This window comes from Molothrus aeneus, chromosome 8 (assembly GCF_037042795.1).
Source record: "Molothrus aeneus isolate 106 chromosome 8, BPBGC_Maene_1.0, whole genome shotgun sequence".
Classification (NCBI taxonomy): domain Eukaryota; kingdom Metazoa; phylum Chordata; class Aves; order Passeriformes; family Icteridae; genus Molothrus; species Molothrus aeneus.
In genome coordinates, this window is record NC_089653.1 from 24,613,769 (window position 1) to 24,636,557 (window position 22,789).

The window sequence follows — 22,789 nt, forward strand, 5'->3', positions numbered from 1 at the left end:
AAAAAAAATCAATGTATAACTTGCATTCCCATTCAAGACTTATGCAGTTTGCAAAGCCCTCTGGGATGTGCTGGAAGAAGGGGACAGGAATGCCATACACACTCTGTTGGTTCCTCTGGGTGTATTCAGAGCAGATGGGGTTGCCAACTTGCTGGTTCATTGTGGAGGTATTTGCTCAGTAATGAATGAGGCAGAGGAACAGACTGAGAATTCTGCACTCCAGTACCCCACTGAGTGTGCTCAGACAGTAATGTGGAATGTCTGCTCTCTTCAGGGATGTAAAACACCACCATCTCAATGCAGAAAAACAGGCCTTTTAGAAAACTGGGCCTCTAGATACAAGGGAAATGGAGAAATGAAAAATTAAATCAAACCAGTTTTTTTCTCCCCTCAAATGAAGAATGATCTCTCCTTGCAAATTATGAGAAGTGCGAAAGATAATGCAGCAGCTGGGGATTTCTGTATGGGTCTAACTGGAGAGAGGACAACTAGCAACAGCCAGTGCATCCCAGCAAAAAGTTGCTAATAATCACATCCCTGCATCCATCATGAGCAGCAGAAATTAGGGAAATAAGGAAGAAGAGAAAAGTCAATAAGCTTCCTTACATCTAATGAAGTCCTCTTGGACATTTGATTTCTTCTGGGCTCTTATAATGCATCCAGGTTCATTCTTGGTGCTGCAGCTGTTACAGATCACTATTGCTTTGGCGTGCAAAGAAAATGCCTAAGTTGGGTTTCATAGTGTGAAGACTGCAAAGAAACACAGTAAATAATCACATCCTCCAAAACCTCTTTTGTAAAAAGTAGAACAAAACTATCTTTTTCTCTAGAATTTATCTGACACTGCTGATGTTAGAGAAAGAAGGAAAACCTAGAATAATAGACCACACTGTCAGTGCCTATTCTATTCTTTATAGAAATATGTGCCAAAATAAAATTATTTTTGGCCATATTCTGGCAAATGAGCAAACATTTTATCTTGGTGTCTGCTCACAGTTGTTTGACTTGGAGATGATTTGATCCAAATCTTCATTTAATTGTGTCAGCTGCCTCCAGGGCTCCCTGACCTCATGTGTGTGATGTGGAAACAGGTGACAGTAGTTGCTGAGGGCTATGGCTATTGATTCTCCCTTTAGTGAATTAATTTTAGGTGCCTGTAAGAATTTGTTTTGGATTCTCATGCACTGCTTCATTTTTAATGAGGATTGTGAACTTGGGCTAAAGAGGCACTTTCAAATATTTTTATTTTGGTGCTAAAAAACTGGATATAAGATGGTAATGTATGCTTGCAGCCCAGAAAGCCAACCTGCATAAAAGGAACATGGCCAGCAGAGAGAGGTTAATCTGCCCATTTGTTTCTGCTCTCTTAGACCCCTCCTGGTGTATGGTGTCCCTCTCTGGAACACCCAGCCTAGGAAAGGCATGGACCTGTTGGAACAAGTCCAGAGAATGGCCACAAAAATGATCAGAGGGCTGGAGCACCTGTCCTGTGAGGAAAGGCTGAAACAGTTGGGTTTGTTCATCCTGGAGAAGGGAAGGCTTCAGGAAGGCTTTCAGTACATAAAGGGGATTTATAGGACAGGAGAGGCTCGTTACCAGGACCTGTCATGACAGGACAAAGGACATCAGTTTTAAACTGAAAGAGGATATTTCATATTGAGCATAAAGAATAATTTTTCTATTATGAAAGTTGGTGAGACACTGGCAAGGTTCCCCAGGGAAGCTCTGGATGCCTCATAATTGGAAGTGTTCCAGGCCAGGTTGGATGGAACTCTGAGCAACCTGGTCTAATGGAAAGTGTCCCTGCCCATGGCAGGCAGGTTGGAATCAGGTGACCTTCAAAGGTCTCCTCCCATCCAAACCATTTCATGATTCCATGGAATATTCCTATTAAGGGCAATGGGAAAGGGAGACAAAATAAGGGGGATGAAATCTGTTGTAGAAAGGATTATAAAGGGTAAATGAGCATTACTATCAAGAGATTTGTCTTGGTGGTTGCACAAATAAAAAAAATCTCTGAAGAGAAGGAATTCCTGCTCCCTGTTCCCCAGGAGATGTCTTTTGCTTAGGCAGAATAGGAGGAAGCTAAAGAAGAGAAACTCCTAGGGTTTTCTTTGTGAGGTCTAGCAAGAGGAAAGAAGTAGACAAGCAAGAGCAAACAGAAAAGGCAGCTGAGGGTTCAGCCAGCAGTGCTAAGAGCAGTGTTACATTGCAGGTGTGTGTGCAGCCACATCTGCATCTGCCACATCTGGGGAGCAAAGATTTCAGCCCTCTGGTCTCAGCTCAGCCAACACTGATACAGATTTTTCTTTTCCTGGTATGCAGGGAGCACATATCAGTTGTTTTGCTATCTAAAAAAAGGAGACTTCTCTGGCAGGTGTGGAAATCCAAGTCCAAGACCTAAAGAAACCCTGATTTGAGAATTAGAGGTATAAAATCACTTCAGCTGCTGCAGGAAGACACGTAACCTCAGTGTGAATGGGGTTGCTTGAGCTCCCTCCTGTGTCTGCTTGTGTGATAAAGGTGGGCCTCAATGACAGACCTAAGCAGAAAAAACTCTTTAGTTGCCAGCTTAAAGTACTTCTGAATCTCCTATGCTGGTAATGCAGTGATGAAGAGAATATGGAGGAAAGTCTAGCAGGAGGAATAAGAAATATTCCCTTCAGTCTGGGAGGAGAAAAGTTAATTGCAACATAAAAATGCTATTATGGTGGTAATGAGAAATCCACTTGTGGAAAGCAAAGTGTCAGGCTAAACCTGCTATTTCTAAAATTTACTCAATAATTCAGGATTTCATCTAATAAAAAACCTTGTTTAAAAAATCTTTTAAAAAAATTAAACATTTAAAGAGAATATTACCTCTGTTAAGGTATTTGTGATTTTTTTTATCTCTCTTTTCTGTGATTTTCACTGAGACCGGAAATCTCAGTATTTCAGAATTTCATATCAGTGGTCTTTGAAGATGATATTTTAACCCTGTTTTGCCCCCTTTCCCCTTCATTATATTATAGAATACTGGAATTAATAACTTCCAGGGTTAAACTGCAAAATGCAGAAAGGAGGGAAGAGAAGCGGATTCTTTCCTTCCCTCAAAATAAGAAAACTGAACTTGAGAGGCTGTGTGGCCAAATGAAGGCCTTGTGTGCCTTTAAGTTTCTCTTTTTCCTTGAGGTACCTTGTGAGCCCTACAAGAAGGGCTTTCCAACAAACCTTGTTTTCAAGGATCAACTGCTTGTAACTTTGAAATTATTTTTGAAAAGAGGAGGAAAAACCAACCCAAAAAGGCAATGCTGTGAATGGAGAGCATTCACAGAGAAGGATAAATCTGGGTCCAGATGCTCCCCACCTGGTGGTTTTTTTTCATCCACATCTGATTCCATGTTGTTCTGGTACCAGCCAGAGGGCAACTGAGTGGGGTCAATAACAAGGTGTGGTCATCAGTCTCTTAACTGGCTTAGGAGAGAAATCCCTTGGGAATCAAACTTACCTTTCTCAATTGCTTAAAAAGGACACAATAGTTTCAGCACAGCCACTGTGACGAGCAGGGGAGTGGGCACTTCCTGTGGAACGTATATCTGTATAAAGAGGTAGGAGGTGTGGGATGGCCAAAACCCTGTTCAGAATTTTGCCTTTCATATAGTGAGGCAACTTCAGATCTATTTTACAAATGGAAAACTGGGAAAGAAGTTTCAAATTCCAGGGGAAGGGAAATCAGTGCTGGCTTGAACATTAGAACTGCTACCTTTCTCTCTGTTTGGACTACAGTCAATCTCTTCCAGATTAATAATCATAATAGAGCCTTTGAGCTTTTCTCAGACCATCTGATCTGATCTAGCCTGTGGATGTGAAGATGAAAGGTTAATCCCCAGGGCCATCTGCTTTCCTTTACCTTTTCTGTCTGAATGCATTGTTTCTTTGTCTTGCCTGCCCACTTTTGGCATGTCTCTTGCTGTCTTGTAGCTCTAATCCTGGTTTACATCTGACTCTGTGCAGAGGATGCAGCCTCTTTGAGCAGCAGCTGCCTATTCAGAGATGCTTGCAAGTTTCCTTTAGTATTTCCTCTCCTCTCCTGGCAACTCCTCTCAGTATGATTTATGAATTGCAAGCATAGCTGGGGGTGATGCAAAGTATCAACACCTCTGAATTCCAGTGAATAGGAGCTGGGTAATTAATAATAGCAAACCAGGAGCATTAGCTTTGCATGGAGATCACGTAGCAGAGAAGCGTTGTTCTGTATTCTTTGGGAATGGGGGAAGTGAGTCCTAACCCTTCCCTGTGCTGTTAAATCTGCATGTCATTTTCCTTGGATAATTAAGTAATTGCAGCCTTTCAAGGAGAGAGCCTCCCTCCATTTCCCCTGGTAGCTTGCAGATGTAGAACACGCACCTTGCAGCAAATCAATGCTAACGATATTGCCGCGCGTTATCGCAGCCGTGGAGCACAAGAAGCCCAAAGAAAAACGTTCACCCCTTGCAGATTGTATCATGAGCATCAGGATCTTTTATGTGGCAGACTTATTCATTGCATTTTCATTTGTGTCCCTGAATTTTAACCCTCTTGAGATTGCTCCTCTGCTTGGGAGTGCCTCTGAAATTGCCAAGTGTTGGGCAGATTCAGAAAAGGGAGAAAAGACAAGGGTGGTCTCTGCAATACTGCCCTGGAACCTGGACATCTGCAACAAAGCTAAGGAATAGCTTCAAAGGAATAGAAGGAATAGATTCAAACCATCAACAAAAGAGGAAGCTGTTAAATCACTTGGTAGAACACAGAATAAATACACTCTGAGTAAAAATGTGGTCAGGTGGTCTTTCAAGGGAAGAGGTTCCCTTGAGCCTTCCCAAACCTTTCAGGTTTTTGGCCTCTCCACCCCTTGCCTGTGACAGATTTTGCATTGCAATAAATCCCTGCGCAGGTTTTCCTCCTCCTTTCCAAGACAAACTCCCTGATTTGCCCCAGTACATTTTTATTTTGTAAAGATCAATCTCCTTAACTATTCTCATTTTCAGTCTGTCTTGAAAACAACACACAAGTTCCCTGCTTTCAAGTAATAACCTAAACTTCAGAAAGGGGATTGTCTCCTTGCTGCATTTTCAGGCCTTTACCTGGAGCCTGACAGGAACTCTAGGCATCGCTAAAGTTTAAATAATTATTAATTTCGTAATTGGTGTTTTTATCATGGAAATACATAGACCTGTGATGCCTGGCCTTTGCCAGCCAGAATTCATTACACTGCACGCATTATTCTCTTTGTGGGGATGGTGTTATCTTTCCTAATTTCCTTTGGTGGTGTGAAACTTCACTTGGTCCCCTGTGAGTTGAAGCTATTGGCCAAGACAGTCTAGCAAAGGCTGTAAAAGCTGCCACTTAATTCTCTCCTACTTCATGTCTTAGAGGTGCTGGGAGCACACATTTGCCTGAGACTCCCCCCTTCAGAATGTTTCAATCTCTGTTTACATGGTACTTGATTCAACCTGACTCCTTTAGGAGTTAGTTATTGCTGATTCAGTGCACAGGATATCTGGGGACTGCCAGGACTGGCTTGGTAAGAAACACCTGCCTCCAGCCAGCTACCTACTGCTGTAGTTTTGCGTTATTTTTCTTTATTTCCTTCTTGATTTGTTTCTTCTGTGCTAAGTATACAAGCTTCCCTTCATGTTGACTAGTAAAAAGTCTTTCCTCTGTGCTGTAGTTCAATTTCTCTCTTGTTTGGGGTTCTTCTTAAAAGAAGGGAAGGAAATAGCCATAGGTGAGAATCTTGAAAGATGGTGTTTGTTGTGGAGGAGAAAAGAGCACCAAGCTGTTGCAGGTTGAACATCCTCCTGTGAAGTCCCACCATCAAAGCTGGGGTTGCTGCCAGACTTGTTTCTCTCTAGCTTGCTAAGAAAATTCTGCCTTTGTGCACTCGCACACAGAGAAATCACTTTGTAGCTTGAATAGAGGAGAAACAATACCAGCTCCTTCCCCTTCTAAGTCTATCTCAAACTTAGGGGAAGGGAAGAGTGGAAGAAGGAAAGATTTGTCTGGAAGAAGATAAAAAATAGAAAAAGGTAACTGGGGAGGGAACAGAGTCTTAGAGAGAGAGAGAACTGTTGCTGTGTCACTGACCATGTCAGCCTCATTCTACCAGTGTGTGCTCTGTGGGATGGGAAAAGGCACTTTGTCATTTTTCTGTCTTGTTTCTGCAGGAATGGAACAAGCATAGGGGAGGCTACATGTTCACAAAGACTGTCTTTGCACAGTAAGGCAGCATTTGTGCTCTCCCTTTTGGTGGCTGTAAAGCCAATCCTAAACCCTCTTAGGCATGAGGCTTCATTAACAACCAGAAATGAAAAGCTGATGACAGGTGCGCAACATTTCTAACAGTAAGGAAGATTCCTTTTCTTCAGGGAACCTGCAAGACTGAGACACACCTTGGGACAGGGAGGAAAATGAGGGTCATTTAGTCTTCCTGAATCAATGATCTAATGAACAGTAGCCATATTTCTGGTTTTAATCAGCTTTTCTGCAAATGGGGTATCTCAGTACTCATAGAGTATTCTTAGATATTGTAACATCTAAAGCCATTATTCGTCCTCTCTTCATATGTGGCATAGTTGGACCCAGCTTTTAGATGAGCTCATTGAATTCAGAAGACAAAGAGGGGATGAAGGTTTAAATGTCCCGATCCAGAGCTCTCTAAGTAATGCAAAGGAGCATATTTTCAAAAACTTGGCAAATGCTTCTGAAAGTCCAGTATTTCACTGTGGTCCTAAATGATTTGAAATCTGGGAGATGGGAGATCCTGTATTTCTGACTAGAATCTCTAAGATAAAAATATATGGAATCTTCAATATACAGTGAATTCAATACCGTGAACTTGTGTGCTGCACAATTTATCTTTGTATATGCTGCAAATCTGTGCACTCATTCCATTCTGATAAGCTCTTTGGCATTCTTGAAGATGCTGATTATCAGCAGAAGGGGATTTTCTTATCTTGGCTTTAAGATGAACAATAAAGCCCAACATTAACTAGAAACATGATTTAAAACCTGCTGAATTTCCCCAGAAAATTGAAAACACCCCTGCCTGCTCTGTGTCTTGCTGAGTCTCTTACCTGCACTGTGCAGGTTGTGCACCTTTTGGGCAGCCTTTCAGTGGATGGAGTGCAGCTGTTTGAGCATCCCTAAAGGAAAGGGGCTTTTCTGTCTCCCACAGATACGGTGTGCAGATAGATAAAATCAAAAGGAGGGATGCAGTCAAGCTGGTCACCAAACCTGACATGACATCTGCTCATGCTGGGGAGCCTGAGGTAGATTCTCAGAAAGGGTTCTTCACTCTGCTAAGCCTCTACCTGCTGCACTCCCAGTGTGGCTTGTGGCTCCCTCTCCTGCTCTGGGGCACTGTCAGTGGTGTTGATCAAAGAGACTGGTGCTGTGATGCAGTGAGGGGATCCACTTTGTGAGGACCCTGTTCCAAGATCAGCTGAGATCAAGTGTCCTGCCACTATCCCTTGATCCAGGCTGTGTAAAACACCTCCCTTGGTGTGCTGCTATGTGGTACCTGTGTTTCTGGCTGCTGCACTGGGCTGCTGGACTCCCACTTCATCACTCAGTGCAGAAACCGGACTCTCTCTTGCAGCATCTGCAGAGTTTTCTGCAGCCCCTGTTCAGGAGCTTTGCAGCAAGTCTGTCAGTGCCACGGGCCTGCTGTGCTTCAGTCAGACTGTCTGCTGCACACCCTGGCTGGCTGTGCTCAGAGAAAATCTGTCCTATAATGGGGTAGTACTGCACCAGCAAAAATGGTGGAGGCCCTGCCTGCAGGTGACACTTTGTCTGAGGGTACAGGGATACTTCAGCTTTTAATGATTTTTGTTTAGGTAGATTCAGGCTTTTCCTTGGTAAACAAGACAGCATTATCACAGAGCTGCTTTGTTTTCCAGTGACTGGTCTCACACATAATAAATAGGTTAAAGTTAACTGGAGCAAGCATTGATTTTTCTTTTAGTATGTGTGGGATTTCCTCCCTTGGGAGGGCTTGAGTAGTGCAGGAGACCTTCAGGGGAGGATGTGAGTGTGTGAAAAGAGTGCAGTATAGCTGGGACATTAATTTCTTCCCCCCCCTCTCTAAATTTTCCTCTTATGATCTCTTACCTAACCCTTCTTCCTTTCTTTCATGTTCCAGCTCCCACTCAGAAATTTCCTGGAGAGATAGTGACTGGGAGACACGCTCTGGGTGTGTGCAATCCTGCTGGAGGAGAGGGACATGGAGCAATGATAGGCAGAGCTGGGCAAAACAGAAGGGCTGGTGTACTGGGCAGCAGGTCTACAATCAACAGCAGAGGCAGTGATGATGAAGTTATTGATATGTGTGATAGAATTTAACATTTCATAATTATTTTTTCCCACATTAAATTCATATAATAGGAAAGGAGAAAAAAAACCAGACCCAAATAATCAATGCTGCTTTTGAAGGCTTTGGCAATTGCCAGGCTCTATTTGCTTCTTTCTTTAGATAGTGTCATTAGTCTTCTTCCATCCAAATCACCCCCCTCCAAACAAACATAACTCCCCCAATTGCTTTTCTCTCCTTAACTGAACTCAGCTCCCCCTCGGTTATAGGAATGTTCTGCTACTTTGTATTTGTGCCATAATTTGCCTTCCGGAACATTTACTTACTTACTTTGAAATCCTCTGCATTGCCTGGTGTTAGGGCATATGGTTTTCTCTACATCAATTAAAACTCAACATGGTCCGACAGAATATAACACCAACCCCTGCTTCTTTGAATGGATGTTTGCAGCTGGGTGGGGATTAAAGCAGATCATAATGGATTAGATCAGGGATTAAAACAGCCTGTAATGGATACTGCGTTGAACTATTCCATTTCTATTCTTGGATATAGACTGTGCAGATCTGGGGTTGTCAGATGACATCCTCACTGTCACCCTGTCATGCAAGAGGCCAGGTTTTGAAGCAAATCTGTTATTCCTGCAACAGGGATGGTACAAACTGGAAAAGCCCCTTTTTCTGTGTGCTGGCCATGGGCACGCAGTTCGCGAATCGTGCAGGAGATGGGGGTGTTGCTCACATTACCTTTGTTTTCTAGAGAAGGAACGATACTAGAGAGCACGGCTGCTGCTCTCTGGCACTGCTGAAGCAGAGCGGGGAGATTCTAGTACGGAGTCCCACATCATCAGTGGGACTTCCCCAGCTGTGCATCCTGTTATCTAACAGCAATAAGCCAGCACTGATGAAGGCAAATTTTAGAATTTGCTTCAGAAAGACCAGAGCTTGTTGTGGGTGTCTGTCTGAGAAATTAGGGCTTGGGGTGATCTCACTGACATAGGCAGCACTGAATGTCTGGGACTATCCCCGAGTGTGGCAGGTGAGGATGACACTCACAGAGGTGATTGCAAGGAATAGTTCTTCAGTCTGCAGGGTAGAAACACCTGCTATTGGAATGGTGAGAGTACTGTCCTAAATAAAGTGTTAGGCTGCATGCAAGTGTTCACCATCACATTCTGTGCCATGTCCAGCACAGCTGGGCTCTTGTGGTGACAAAGAGTGATATGATGGACACAAAGAAATGCTTTGTGCTGGCAGGATTTGTGAAATGAGATGAGTCCACAAGTCCTGTCTTGGTCTGGGTGAGCTTTGGCCAAGGATGCTGCTGCACAAAGGAGTGACTGATCAGGATCTGGACAAGGACTAGATCCTAAGCAGTGTCCAGCAAGGCTGAGAGATAAAAGGGACTGGGTGGACTGCACTGCAGGGGACTGGCTAAGTAGTGGCAATTGCTAGCACCACAGTAGCTTTTACGATGTGGTGCCTGGGATTCTTGATGTGCAGAGACCTTCAGGAGCAGCAGTGAGCTGCTGCTGGGTCCAGAGGGACTGCAGAAACTTTGATTATAATTTAAGAACAAGTTCTGCCTGTCACAGCTGCCACCTCACTTCTAGAGGATGACATTAGGTGGGCAGTGCCTCTCCTCACAGTGCACAGCAATGGCAAGACATGGGGTGGCATGTGTTCTGCTAATGCCACAAACCTGGGGACTCTGTTCCTGCAGTAGTCTAGTTTGGGGGGCAGTGGGGTCCTTCCTGTTCCCCATACCCTGCTGGTTGCTTACAAGCAACAGCAGTGTGCAGTCTCAAGGCTGGTGTGTCCCTGTGCATGCAGGGTGGTCCCTGCCACGCGTGTGTGCAATTTGTGAAATCCCCTTGCCTGAGGTTCTGTGGAGCAGCTCTGGCTCAAGCCCACGTCACTGCTCCCACACAAATAAAACGTCATCTAAACATTTTGGCAGCACAGTACAAAAGGAGCCGATTCCAAGCCAGGAATACCATCCGTTGCGTTGGGAGTGGGTGATTCGCTTCCCCTACCCCCACCTCCCACTTTCCCTCTCTGCGTTGGGAATTGAGGCTAATAAGGGGTCGCGTTTGTGGGTACGGCCCCCCCACCTTCCCGAGGCTGTCAGCGCTGTTCTGTGCGCACCGGCTGCCACCCGGCCCCTCTTCCCACTCCTGCAGGACAGCCCTTTAGCGACCGCTTCCCCCGTTTGCAACAGGCAGCGCTGTGTGTAGCCCCTCTTCCCTCCTCCGGCTCCCTCCTCGCTCCCCTGCGGCAGCCGGGCTGCACGGACCCCCCAGCCCGAGCCAGGCGCTCTGCAGCAGGCGCTGACCAGGCGCCGGGCAGCAGCTGGCCAGAAACCTCCCCGCTCCCCAGTGCGGGCAGTGTCAGCTCCGGTCCTGCCTCTGTCCCCCGCTCCCTGCCGGGCTGGGAGACCCGCGATAGGCGGGAGAAAGTGTTGAGCCGCCCCCGCACCGGGCCTGGCGATGGGGAGGGGGGACACCGCGGGGAGAGCCGCGTAGTTGGCGGATCCGTCTTTGGACGGCAAAGAATGGCTGATGCGGGAAGTAGGAGGGTGGGACGATTGAAAAATCTCTAATTATCGACACTTTTCAAAGGGAGGAGGAGAACGGGAGAAGGTCGACCGTGGGTTTGATCCGAAGAGAAAGTGCCTACGTGTTGCTGCAATGAATCGGTCCGGAGGGACGTGGCACTGGCACAGATGGCGATGACAAGGGTGACCCACAGGGACGCCCCGCAGCCGCGAGAGGCGGCAGCAGCCTCCCTCTCCCATTCACAGCCTGCCATTACTCACACCTTGTCCGGGGGCTGAAGCTGCAAAGGCTTCTTGAGCTTTGCCAGCAGAAAACAGGTGTCCTGGCCAGGGGGAATGCATCCGTGCGACGGGAGCGGGAGCGCTGGGCTGCCGTGACCTAAAGAAATACATCCCCCTCGCTCCTTCTCCCGACACAGTCCCGAGATGCTGCTGCAGGGAGCTGCCTGCAGACACTGCCTTTCTTCGTTATTGGCCCTACACAAATCCTGCCAGTCTCCCTTGCTGGACAGTGGCAAGGTTGCTGGAAATCCCACGCACACGCGAGGGTTCCCGCGGCCGGGAGGCTGCGCTTGGGACGGGCACATCCACACGCACGGAGCCGGCTCTGGAGGGATGCTGCTGGATGGCCGGGTCCGTGGGTGCGCTCTTACACACGGGAGGCACCCAAGAGCCGCTCATCCCAGCTGCGTTCCCTCGTGCCCCGTACCCGTGGCTGGCATCCAGCCTTTGTGCGTACATGTACACGCACACACACAGGGCGAGGAGCACCCACAGCGCTGTAAACACGAGTCTATGTACATATACATCAGGAGAAGCGGGGAATGACGGCTGCTTTCTCTCGGCCAGGAGCACACATACCAAATCAGGAGAGAAGGCTGGGTGATGCTCCAGCTGATTCGGTGCAGCGCGGTGTCCCGCTCCCGCCCCCGGCCCCGCTCCCGGCCCCCGGCGGCGCGGCGCGGCGCGGCGGGTGACTCGGCGGTGTATTTCAGCGGCGGCGGCGGCTTGGCAAGGCTCGGGGCTCCTCCCCCCGTGTGGTGGTACCCTCTCACTTGATCAAATCCTTGAACGTGAACAGTTTCACTGAAAAGCACTTTTGAAAAAAAAAAAATATCCAGCAACAGTAAGGAACAGAATCCAACTACCGGGGAGAGTTTTTTTTCCTCTTCCCCCCCTTCTTTCCTTTTTTTTTTTTTTTTTTCCTGGTCATCGTCTCAGAGGCTGAGAAAGAGTCAAGAGAAAAGCGAAGAAGAGAAAGAAGAAGAGCCAGAGAAAGAGGCGCCTTTTGCAAATAATAAATATTATAATTAGAATCCGGCCCCTTTCTTCCTAAAAAAAAAAAAAAGCCCTAAACGCAGCGCCTCATCCCCCCTCCCTCTGCAAGCCCCCCGACTCGCTCCGCAAAGGCATGGAGAAGGGGACCAACTGCTTTCCGACCTGCCACACCATTTTTCTCGCCTGGACATGGTTCTTACTTCTCTCTTGGTGTTGCACCGGCGCCGAAATAACTTGCAGATCCTGCTCATCTCCATCGCCCTCCTGGCCGTCCTCCTCGTCTCGCCTTAGGCAGGAGCAGCGACAGCCGCCGCCGCCGCGAGGATTACGGAGCTGGCCGGGCGGCCGAGCGCGGGGCTCGGTCGGGGCGGCGGCCGCCGCGGAGCCGGTGCCGGGCGCGGAGCCGGGGGGCCAAGCGGGGCCGCGGGGAGCGGCGCTCCGCGCGGCGGGGGCGGGAGGCGGCGCGCCCGGGAGCCGGGGCCCGGCGGCGCCGCGGACTCGCCGGAGCACCGAGGGGCGCCGGGCGCTGCCGGCCGGCGGCGTCCGGGGGGTGCCCGCGGCCGAGGGGCAGCGCGGCGGCCGCGCTCAGCCCCGCGGGCCCCCGGAGGATGGGAGAGCGGCGCGGCCGCGAGGGGCCGAGGAGCCGAGGCTGAGCAGCACCACCTTCGCGCTCACCGGGGATGCGGCGCACAACCAAGCCATGGTGCACTGGTCCGGACACAACAGCAGCGTGAGTACCGCCCCGCACACCCGAGCCGACCCGAGCCGACCCACTCCGGTCCGGCGGCGCTTGGCGGGGAGGGAGCCGGGACAGCGGCGGGACGGGGCTGCGGGGAGGAGAGGGGCGCTGGGCGGGCACCGTGCCCTTACGGCCAGAGGGAGTGGGGCACGGAGCGATGGCCGCAGGAGAAAAGTTTTCCTGGGGAAAGGTGAAGGCGAGTGGGAGCACGGTTCTGCCCCCGCCCCCGGAGGCAGAGCCGCGATCCCTGGGCAGCGCCCCGGAGGGCCGGGCTGGCCCCAGCGCTCTGCTCTGCGCTCCAGCGTGTCCCGTGCGCCGCTGCCCTGGGGACCCCCAGTCTCTCCGTATGTAATTAACACCGTGGCACGCTTTGCTGCCTCCCTGCCTGGGATGCGTGATGCGCAGGGCTGGTGGAAAAGCCCTCCGGGGCCCCGCTGTGACTGCTGGAGGCAAGAGAGATCCCATTAATTCACTAAGGGGTGGAAAGCCCCACAGCACGTCAAGGAGCTTTGAGGGGAGGCATGTAGTGCAAGCAGAGTGGAAAGTTTGTAAAAAAATCCGTGGGATCTCACGCCTATTTCCCGAAGTCAATAATATCGAGTCTCTGAGGTGTCCCTGGAAGCCTGTGGGACTGTGTGTAGAGGGCACGTCCCAAAAGCCCGCGCGTTGTGCCATGATAGTGCAGGACCCTCCCTCACGCCCACTCTGCAACGCCCGGCAGGTGGCTGTGGACAAAACTTGAAGTTTCTTTTGACTTGGTATCAGAAATACCATTCCTACTCTCATGTAGTCTGGGAACAGATGTAATTTAAAGGACTCTGGGAAACCTTTATGTCTGATGACAATATTCCCATTATTCTGATTATTATAGCTTGTCACTGCCTTGAAAATGCCTCTTTTATTGTTTTGCCACTATTGGAAATGAATATAAAGCAATTAACAGCATAAAGCAGATTGGTTGCATTTTCAGATACATTCTTCATGGAACTTACTAGCCATGAAAAAGCAAAGTGTCTACCTACTTCTCTATCTGTGTCTCTCTCTATCTGTGCATCAGCTATAGGTTCTAATGTGCAATTCAACTATTTTTTTTACTTGATTTTTTTTGTCTATTTATTGCTACTTAGGCAATAATTCTGACAGCAATGTAGATGTTACTTTGATTTAACCAATTTTTAAAGGCAGTTGTGTTTGCCAGACATGAATTTCACTCTCATTAAAGATGAAAGCAAACATTGAAGAGAAAACAACTGTATGGTATATTTCAGCACTTCACTTGTCTCTAGGACTATTTATTTTTAACATAATATGCCATGTACTGAAGAAAACAACCTATATGCCCTCTCTTTTGTTTCATTATGATGCTGAATCAAGTGGTGTTGGGTAAAAGAAGCTTAAATGCCTCCCCCATGCCTTCCCAGCACGGATTTCCAATAATTTTGAGTATTTCTGCTTAAAGTAGCAATGAAAACTCATTCTGTAGGCATTTGCAGGGGAAAGAAAGGTTATTTTTTTCTAAAGCATAGCTCAGAAAGTGATTTTCACAAAATTCACTCTCCTCGGTTTCTTTCGCAGAAACATGCTATTTAAATAACTAGATTCCTTCTTCTTTAAGTGACTGAGAAGGGTAAAGAAAGAAAATATCCTGATTGTTCATGGCATGCCATTAGGATTTTGCACCTCAGGATACCATGCATTGAAAGCTTCCAACTCAAAAGCACAAGCTAAAGCAAAAGATTGGTGTTTATTGCCAGGGTGGTGTTTGTAGGAAGGCGAAGCAAGCGTGATAATAAATTCTAATGTTATTTTTTTGTGATTTTCCTAATATGAGGTCTAGCATTCTGAGACTTTTTCTCTCCTGTCTTTTGCAGAAAACACACTGCATTTAGTAATTAATTTGATTTTTTTTTTAACTGTGTAGAGGGAACCTGGGTTCTTTCATTAATTAACAGATAAGGCTGAATCCAATGCCTGGTTTTCTGCTGCAGCTCAGTTTTTACCTAATTCTATTGTTGGTGTGTCCATGGCACAGGAACATGAAGCAATTTGCCCAAGGTCAAACAGTGTGGCTTCTTTTGCCAGCCACATTGGTGCCCAGCCCCACATCACAAAGCATAAATCTTCTTAGGTCACAGGAGATGTAAAGCAGCAGGAAGGTGTGTTGGAAATGGACAATAGATATTAACTCATGTCATGATTATTTCAGTTGACCTAGTAGAGTAGGTAGGATGTGTATGTTATTGTATTCAGGCTCCCAAAGCAGTAAAGAGGCAAACAGCTTGCTTTTACCAATTCTGTAACTTGAACAGACTTCAAAAGCTCAGCTTTTGTCACTTATGTGTTATTAAAACATGATCAATCAAGTTTTGTGCATTAGTAGTGGGGTATTCCTAAAAACTGGATGGATTTGCAGAGATCTGCAGACACTCCACAAAAGTGAGGTCTTTGCAGCTGCTGGATGTTTTGTTACCTAGAATGCTAAAACCCTCTGCTCCTTAATTATTGTTATTTTAAAAGCAAGTGTCTGTGAATCTCCTATCCCCCTTTTCTCACACGTCCCTGAAATCACAATTTAACTTACTAAAACATAATCCCTTCCAGGCAACAAACTTTTGTTTCCTGTATTTGCAGCTAGTGAGGTCAGGATTATGATAGAGGCAAAAAGCTGGTGAGATCAGGGAATTTGGGTTCTCTGCTTTGTCCTGCCCAGAGGCTTTTTCTGTGACCTTAGGAAAGACAATTAACCTCTCTGGATTTCCTCTTCCATGTTAAACGAGGATAGTACTACTTAGCTACCACAAAGTGGTGGTGTGGAGCAGAATTCATTTCTGCTTTGTACAATACCTGAGGATCTTGAAGTGAAAATCGTTAGGAAAATACAAAAATGCTAGTCTGTGTAGAAGTGAGGTTTGTGTTCTCTGTGTTCTTATGGAGGGCACTTGGTTTAATTCAGTGGGTCTGATATTGGAAAAAGCAGACTTCTATTTGGGCTTCAAGTATCAATCTGCCCTAATAGAAGCATTTATTGAGCAAGGTCATGAAGCTCTTGAGGGACCTTGGAGAGATCAGATAAAATGTTTTCTTGCCAAGGCTTTTCTAAAGAAAGGAGAATTTTTAGTGAAAAATACTGTTATTCCCAAAAGATCTGCAAACCATTCTTTTTCCAAAAGCATTCATCTCTGAACACATATGCTGTGTACAAATTCAGTGAGCAGTTTTGAGTTCTACACTTGTTTTCCCTCTCTAGATGTTTATGTTAGTGCATGAAATTTTTCCTTGTTCTGCTCATCAGATGCTCTCTCCAACCTTCTTGTGAAGATGATCTGATTCCTCATATGATCTTTTCCTCCTTCCTTTCTCCCTGATTTCTAGGATAAGGAGGTGCAAAAAAAGGTAGCAGCACCTTTAATGCTCTTACAGTTTTAAATCTCACAATCTCATTTCTTGATAGTAGGTTTTCTAAGAGATTCCAAGAAGCTACAGGGAATAAAACACACTTATTAGGATTGCTCTCCTGGTATGATCACTGGTGGAATAGGAAATGGGAACTGTTTTTGTTAGGTTTCAGAGTTGTGCCTCTGATGAAAGTAGCTGTTTATAGAAAGTACTTAATTTTGTCCATGCTTTTTCCGTGATGGAATTACCACAAATTCTGTGGCATTGTGACTGGCATTGTTTTTTTTTTTTTCCATATGAGAAGAAAAGATGCACATTTCTAGCTTTTTCTGGAAGACATTTTTAATCCACTATCTATGGAGATGCTGCAGCTATGATCACTGCATGCTTTAGCTATCCCATGTATATATGCCTTTGCCTTTTTTAGTAACCAGAGGCAAACTCCAAAGAATCATTGAATATTAAGTGTTGGAAGGAATCTTAAAGATGATCTAGTCTCACTCCCCATTGTCATGGGCAGGGACATCTCCCAGATTCTGGCATAAATTCTCCCAAACTTCCGGAATAAAGATGAGAAATGCACTACGATGCCCTAGAAGGAGCAGGAGAGGGCATTTGTCTAAGGCATGTGTATATTACAGGTTGCTGCAGCCAGGCCAAGTTCCTCTATGATCCTACGGGTTGGATTTTTCATACTACATGAAAAATGTCAGCAATGCAATTTTTTTATCTCATTGTAGTACCACGGTGCAGAAGATAAACCAGTGGAAGTCCGGTGTGCTTCAATGATGCAGCCGCTGCTTGTGCAAACCATGCAATTGCATTGATGCTTACAGCATGATCCAGGCCTGAAAACTGGGGAGGGCAGGATGAGAGCTGGTCAGACACTGGACTGGGGTCTGGTTTTGTCTTGGCAGCTATGCTGCACTGTTTTGTCCAGTTAGCCTGTGTCATTTCTAGAGTTAATGTGGTTTCAAGATTCACCCCAAGACTTGGAATATGAGATGCCTTTGGGACAAGATAATAAAGAGGAGGCTAATAATGCTGCAGTAGCTTATAGACATTGGAAGTAGAGTTAGAAGATGCAGCTTATCTTTTTGGTTGAATAGGAATTAATATGTGTTAACAGCCTCAACATATGTCATACTGGACATTAGGAAAAGTTTCTTCTCGAAGGAAGTGCTGCAGCAAGGTACCAGAAATTCTTTGGGGATTTTCAAGACTCATGTAAAGATGATGATCTGATGGGAACCACTCTGTCCTGGATGGGTTTTCTTTACCTCCTTCTACCACTGATCTTTTTTCTTTGCCCTCTCAAGCTTTGGGGGCTGGCAGTGACAAGCAGGTTGTCCAAGTTCTCCCAGTGAAGCCTGTCTCTTCCGGGAATGATTCCTCTGAATACTTTTGGCAGGGTTCTGGTGTGATCTGCTAATGTACTGGTGGTCGGATGCTGAGACATTATTCACTCCCATGGAGCATTACAAGCTGGGGAGGCCAATGGGATCACTCTGTGCCAGGTAGTTTTTCATTAAGATGCCTTGCAATGCGGTGTGTGATGGGCAGTATTTGCAATTCCAAATAGACTGCTATGCTTGGAAGGGAGGAAGGGAAATCTTTAGGCAGGCAAAGCTGCATTTAGTTGTCAGCCATGGGTAACTGCTCCAAAAGTCCAGCTGGATTTCAGTCTAAAATGTTTACTCCTAGAATGCAAAAATGGTGAGAGAGCAACCACATTAATTGCACTGCCTTTGGCAGATATTTTAATTTCTATTCTAGACTGTTTTGTTCTCAAATAGCTTTTGAGTATGCTATGGTCTTGTTGCCATTGAAGGTAGGCCAACTCTGGCAAAATGTCTTTATGCTTTTCCACTTTTCCTCTACCTTTATTAATGTAGCTTGCTACTAAAGTCCTTCTCCAGTACTTTGCCAATCCATTTTTAAATAATGTTTAAATAGAAGATTGGAAGTAAAAATGAAACCAGCGTGGCAACTAGTTTTGTGGTTGTGTTGAGTTAGTAGACCAGGGAGAAGGCATCTGGAAAATATTTTTTGTGTTGTTTCTCTCCAGACTGGTTTCATTGCAAAGTCAATTTGATGTTTGGACCTGGGTACTGTTTGTGGATCCCAGGAAACTGGCAGGTTCCCTGGGCCGTTTCCCTGCCTGGCACAGCAAACTGTTGATGTTCTTGTAGCTCCAAGCTCAGTAACAGAACTGCTCCTGTCTGAGGTGCCTATCAGCAGTTTCTCTTCAGACCTCAGTACTCAGACTTTGCCATGATCAGAGATGATGCCCTAGGACTTGTGGCTAAGCTTTCAAAGTGGATTAAATGCAAATAGAAAAAGCTATGTGATTCTTTAATTATTTTTTTCATAATGGAAAACATTCATCCAATTAGATGATGAAGTCTTTTGAAAAGAGGTTTGAGCAGATGATTTATGTTAAGCAGGAGAGATTTTTCTCAAAAGGGAGGTGAAACAAATATTTTCTTGAAGGCAAGGCTGGAGGAAGATGAAACTTTCTGAGAGTTTCCAAATTTACAGCTGTGTTTGTAGTAGGTATTTTAGAAAACATAGGAGACCAGTGTTGTCTAATGGGAAAAGCACAGCTTAAGGGCAAAGATCTTTGGTGTTACTTGCACTGAAGAATACTGGAAACCAGTCTTGCAAACAGTCAAGAATTGACTCAAGTCATACTGTAGTATCATGCTCCTTGAGCTCCCTGCATGACTGTGGGTAGAACAGAGAGCAGTACATGCTTACATCAGTCAGCACTTGCACACAATTCCAGATTCATTCCAGAATTGAGAGCCAGGCCTCATGGCTGGGGCTGCTTTGAGGACATTGCAGGGGACCTGTCACTTGTGGAGTTAATGCTTGGGTTTGGCTGGGCTCTGGTCAAGTTTATCTTCCATTGAGAATCTGTGAAGGTGTTGAATCCAACCTGCCTCAGTTGAGACAGTAAATTAAATGACATGTTCCTTGTGAAGCACTGGATGCTATAATTGCAGAAATTCCCCAAAGCAGCAAAGTATTTGTTTGGATACTCAGTTTAAATTGATGTAGGATTGATCTAGGCTACTGTACTCTAGTGGAGAATACAACCTGCAGGATCCTAAAGCAGTGGGAAAGTAAGATTGAGAAATGAATACAGTAGTGAGGAAACATGGAACAGTACAACAAGGAGACCTGTGGGCCCTTCATGTTTTCTGAATTACAGCCACAGGACTGTGGGCAGATGGGTTTTTTTCTCTCTTGTGCACAGCCTTTCACTGTCTCTTGTTTGGCTGGGAGAGTTTGTTACTCTGTGGGAGTTTGACCCACACTGTAAGCCATGCTGGACAATGCTCTGGTGACATATTTGGTGGAGCCCAACAGGAATTTTAAGCTGGCATAACCCTTAGCTGGAATATACTTTACTGCAGTCACGCCTTTGCATACAAGCTTCCTGGCTTGCTTAAACTCCGTGTAGGAATCCAAAGTAAACAATTTCCAAAATCCTAACTTGTCCTCATGTTCAGGGAGAGCTGCACCATTGTTGTTAATATTTCCTCCAGGCAAAAAGGAGAGCATGGAAGTGTTTCCTTTCCTGCCTTTATGGGGTATTATGAGACTGAGGCAACTGAAGAAAATTTGCTGCATGTTTGTAGAACGTGGCTGTGTGGGTGTAAACATATTTGATAAATAATTTGCCATGGAAACTTTAGGGTCAATTTCCAGCCTTCATAACCAGTGGAGTCACAGCATGCAATAAAAGTAAGAAAAGATGGATGCTGAGTTATCAAATCTCACTTTTGTTCCTCCCTCTCAGTGCTGAAGGAGACCTGATTGCTCTCCCACTGAAACGAGTGGCACAGCCCTGACACTGAGGCTGTCACGGTGTTTTTTTCCCTTTTTATTCCAACATGCGACACAATCGCTAAGCGGGCAGCTCTGCAGAGCACCACAGGGCCTGCGTGCCCCAAATAGCATCGCTTTTAATTAGCCCGGCGTGCTGCGGATGGGTCCCGGGGCGCAGGCCGAGGGAAGGGCGCGGGCTGCCGGCCTGAGGGAAGCGGCGCCGGGCGCTAGAGGGAGCGTGGGCCTCTGAGAAAGGGAGGGAGCACTGCCGGAGCCCGGACTGCGTGCTGGGAGGGCAGCGGTGCTGAAATGTGGATATGGAAACCCGCTCGGAGTCACAGACTCTGGGAAGCTCCCGCTGCCTGGGGTTCCCTCTGCCAGAGACGAGAGGAGTCCTGCCAGCACTCGGCCGTGGTGCAGCGTTCCGCCATCCCGTGCAGTGATGCTGGCTCCCTTTGCGCTGCCAGGCTTTTCCCTGAAGGTGGTTTTCCCTGTGCCGGGATCTCTCATCTGCTCCGTCCCCTCCAGCCTGAGTCGTGCCTGTGAAACCTCCAGCGTGGCCCTGCAGCTGCCGTGGGCGAGGCTGTGTTTGAACAGTGCGGCCGGGAAGCAGGGCGGCCGCCCCTGCCTGCACCTTCCACCTCCTCCGCTACCCTGGCCCGTTGTTGTGCCCCCGCTCGGGCGCTTCTGACAGAGCCACCTCGCTGCCCATCTGCTCCCTCTCCGCTGGGGGAGGCAGGAGAACTGGGCTCCTTCACTTCTCGCCCTGTGCCCGATCCGCAGAGGACGCACTTGCCCTGAGAGGTCCCTGCCACTTGGCACTCTAACTTTTTGACCAAGCTGAAGGGTGTTGCACAAATCTTAGGGTTTGTGTTCATCCTTTCTTTTCTTGTGGATGTGGAGGAATAGAAAGAATTGGAATTCTTACCAACCACTGCGTTGTGGACAAAGAAACATTTCCTGAGAAACATGGTTGCACTAGCATGCAACCATGCCAATCCCTTTGGGACTAAAATATATGTTTGGGATTAAAAAAAAAACTAGGACTGAGCAGCTGCAAATCACTTAGGTCAGTGATGGGCTGTAGAACTGGGATGCTGGAAGCAGCTGCTTTGACATTGCATCAGTCTGTAACGTGGGTGCTGCTGGTACATCTTCAGTCGTGCTGGTGGTGGTAGGCTCCTGAAATGGGTTGAGCCTCTCCTGGGGATTTGGTAGAGGACCCCAGTGAGGGGTTAATGGAGCAGAAGTCTTGGCACACGGCTCCTGCTGACTTTCAGGGCAGAGAGAAATGTATGGGTTGAGTTCAGATGTGCATCCTTGGGCACTGGAGGAGAACAGGCTATGCATGCAGGTTGTGTTTATGATTCGTGGTCTTGCCATTGCACCTAAAATATCTTGGATTCTCTATCCACAAGCAGGAGTTAATGCATGTGAAGGGCTCTCACTGAGGCTTGAAATGGATGGACATTTGCAAAAGCTGTTGGGTAGAAGAGAAGAATGTGTAAAACATTATTATGTCGCTCTTGCCAAAATACTTTAGGACCTCATGGGTGCAGGGGAGATGGAGTGGGAGCTTTAATTGGTTGTTAGCCTTTCCCTGCAGTTGGTGCCTGTTTGAAAAACCCCTCTCAGCTGTGATCAATACCATGAGGTGCAGGCAGATTTTGCTGGTCTGTGGCCTTAACTGCCTCTGTTAATAGGCAAGAGAACTGGGAGGTAAATTCTTTCTGCACAAGGCAGTGGGGTGGATGGCTGTGTATATGGAGACATTTTTCTGTTCCAGTCTTCCTGTCTTTTACCACCAAATCCTGCCATTTTTGTGTTTGCACGATGGCAGTCATGACTGTGTATATGGAGACATTTTTCTGTTCCAGTCTTCCTGTCTTTTACCACCAAATCCTGCCATTTTTGTGCTTGCACGATGGCAGTACATAAAAATGTCTTTTGCTGCCTCCTTCTGCTGTGTATTCCAAAGGACATCGAAAGGAAGGTCAGTAGTATAACCTTTTTTTTTCCCTTTTTTTTGAGGAAACTGAGGCATACAAGAGAGGAGGGATATATACTCTGGGCTATGACCAGTATTGATGGGCTACTTAATAACAAAATACTTACCTTACTTCATTGCTACAGCTTAGATGCTGTAGATATATATTTTTCTAAGAGATTCATGAAAGGAAAATAGGTGAGGAGTTAAGAGGGGAAAGAACAGGACTCTCAATAGTAGAAAAGTAGAACATGGTCAGCTAAAATCATTAACAGATGTTAATGTTAAAGCATTGCAAAATTCTGTCTCAAAGGGTTTTAAGATTGTCATTGTCTGCTGTTCCTATCCCTTTACCTGCTTGGCTTGACAGATCAAGCCATCTCAAATTGCAGCTCCTTTTGCGCTGGATGAGAATTAGTGTGATGAGGCCATGGGAGCCATGAATTTGGGCTTTCATTGGAAATGCAGACAGGAGAGGAATCTGTCTGATCAGGGGAGTGGGAGCTGACTCTGAGGTATGTGGATTGTTTGGATGATAGCACGTGTAGGTTTGTGTGCCTGTTTGTGCAATCTTACATGGGATAATGTAGAAGCATGTAAAGTTCAAGGGTCTTGTAAGCTTGTGTGGTCATTAAGGTGGCCTTCTCCTCCATGTTCCACTTCACAGCCA

At 46.5% G+C, this 22,789-nt stretch overlaps 1 protein-coding gene across 1 annotated transcript in view; it reads left to right on the plus strand.

Moving 5' to 3' along the window:
• Nucleotides 1–12,124: 12,124 nt before the first annotated feature.
• The window catches only part of SORCS3 (sortilin related VPS10 domain containing receptor 3), a 266,923-nt gene continuing 256,258 nt past the window's right edge, over nt 12,125–22,789 (plus strand). The window contains exon 1 of the mRNA XM_066554147.1: nt 12,125–12,890. Coding sequence (XP_066410244.1) covers nt 12,294–12,890 — 597 coding nt within the window. The 5' untranslated portion in view covers nt 12,125–12,293. The remainder of the gene's footprint in view (nt 12,891–22,789) is intronic.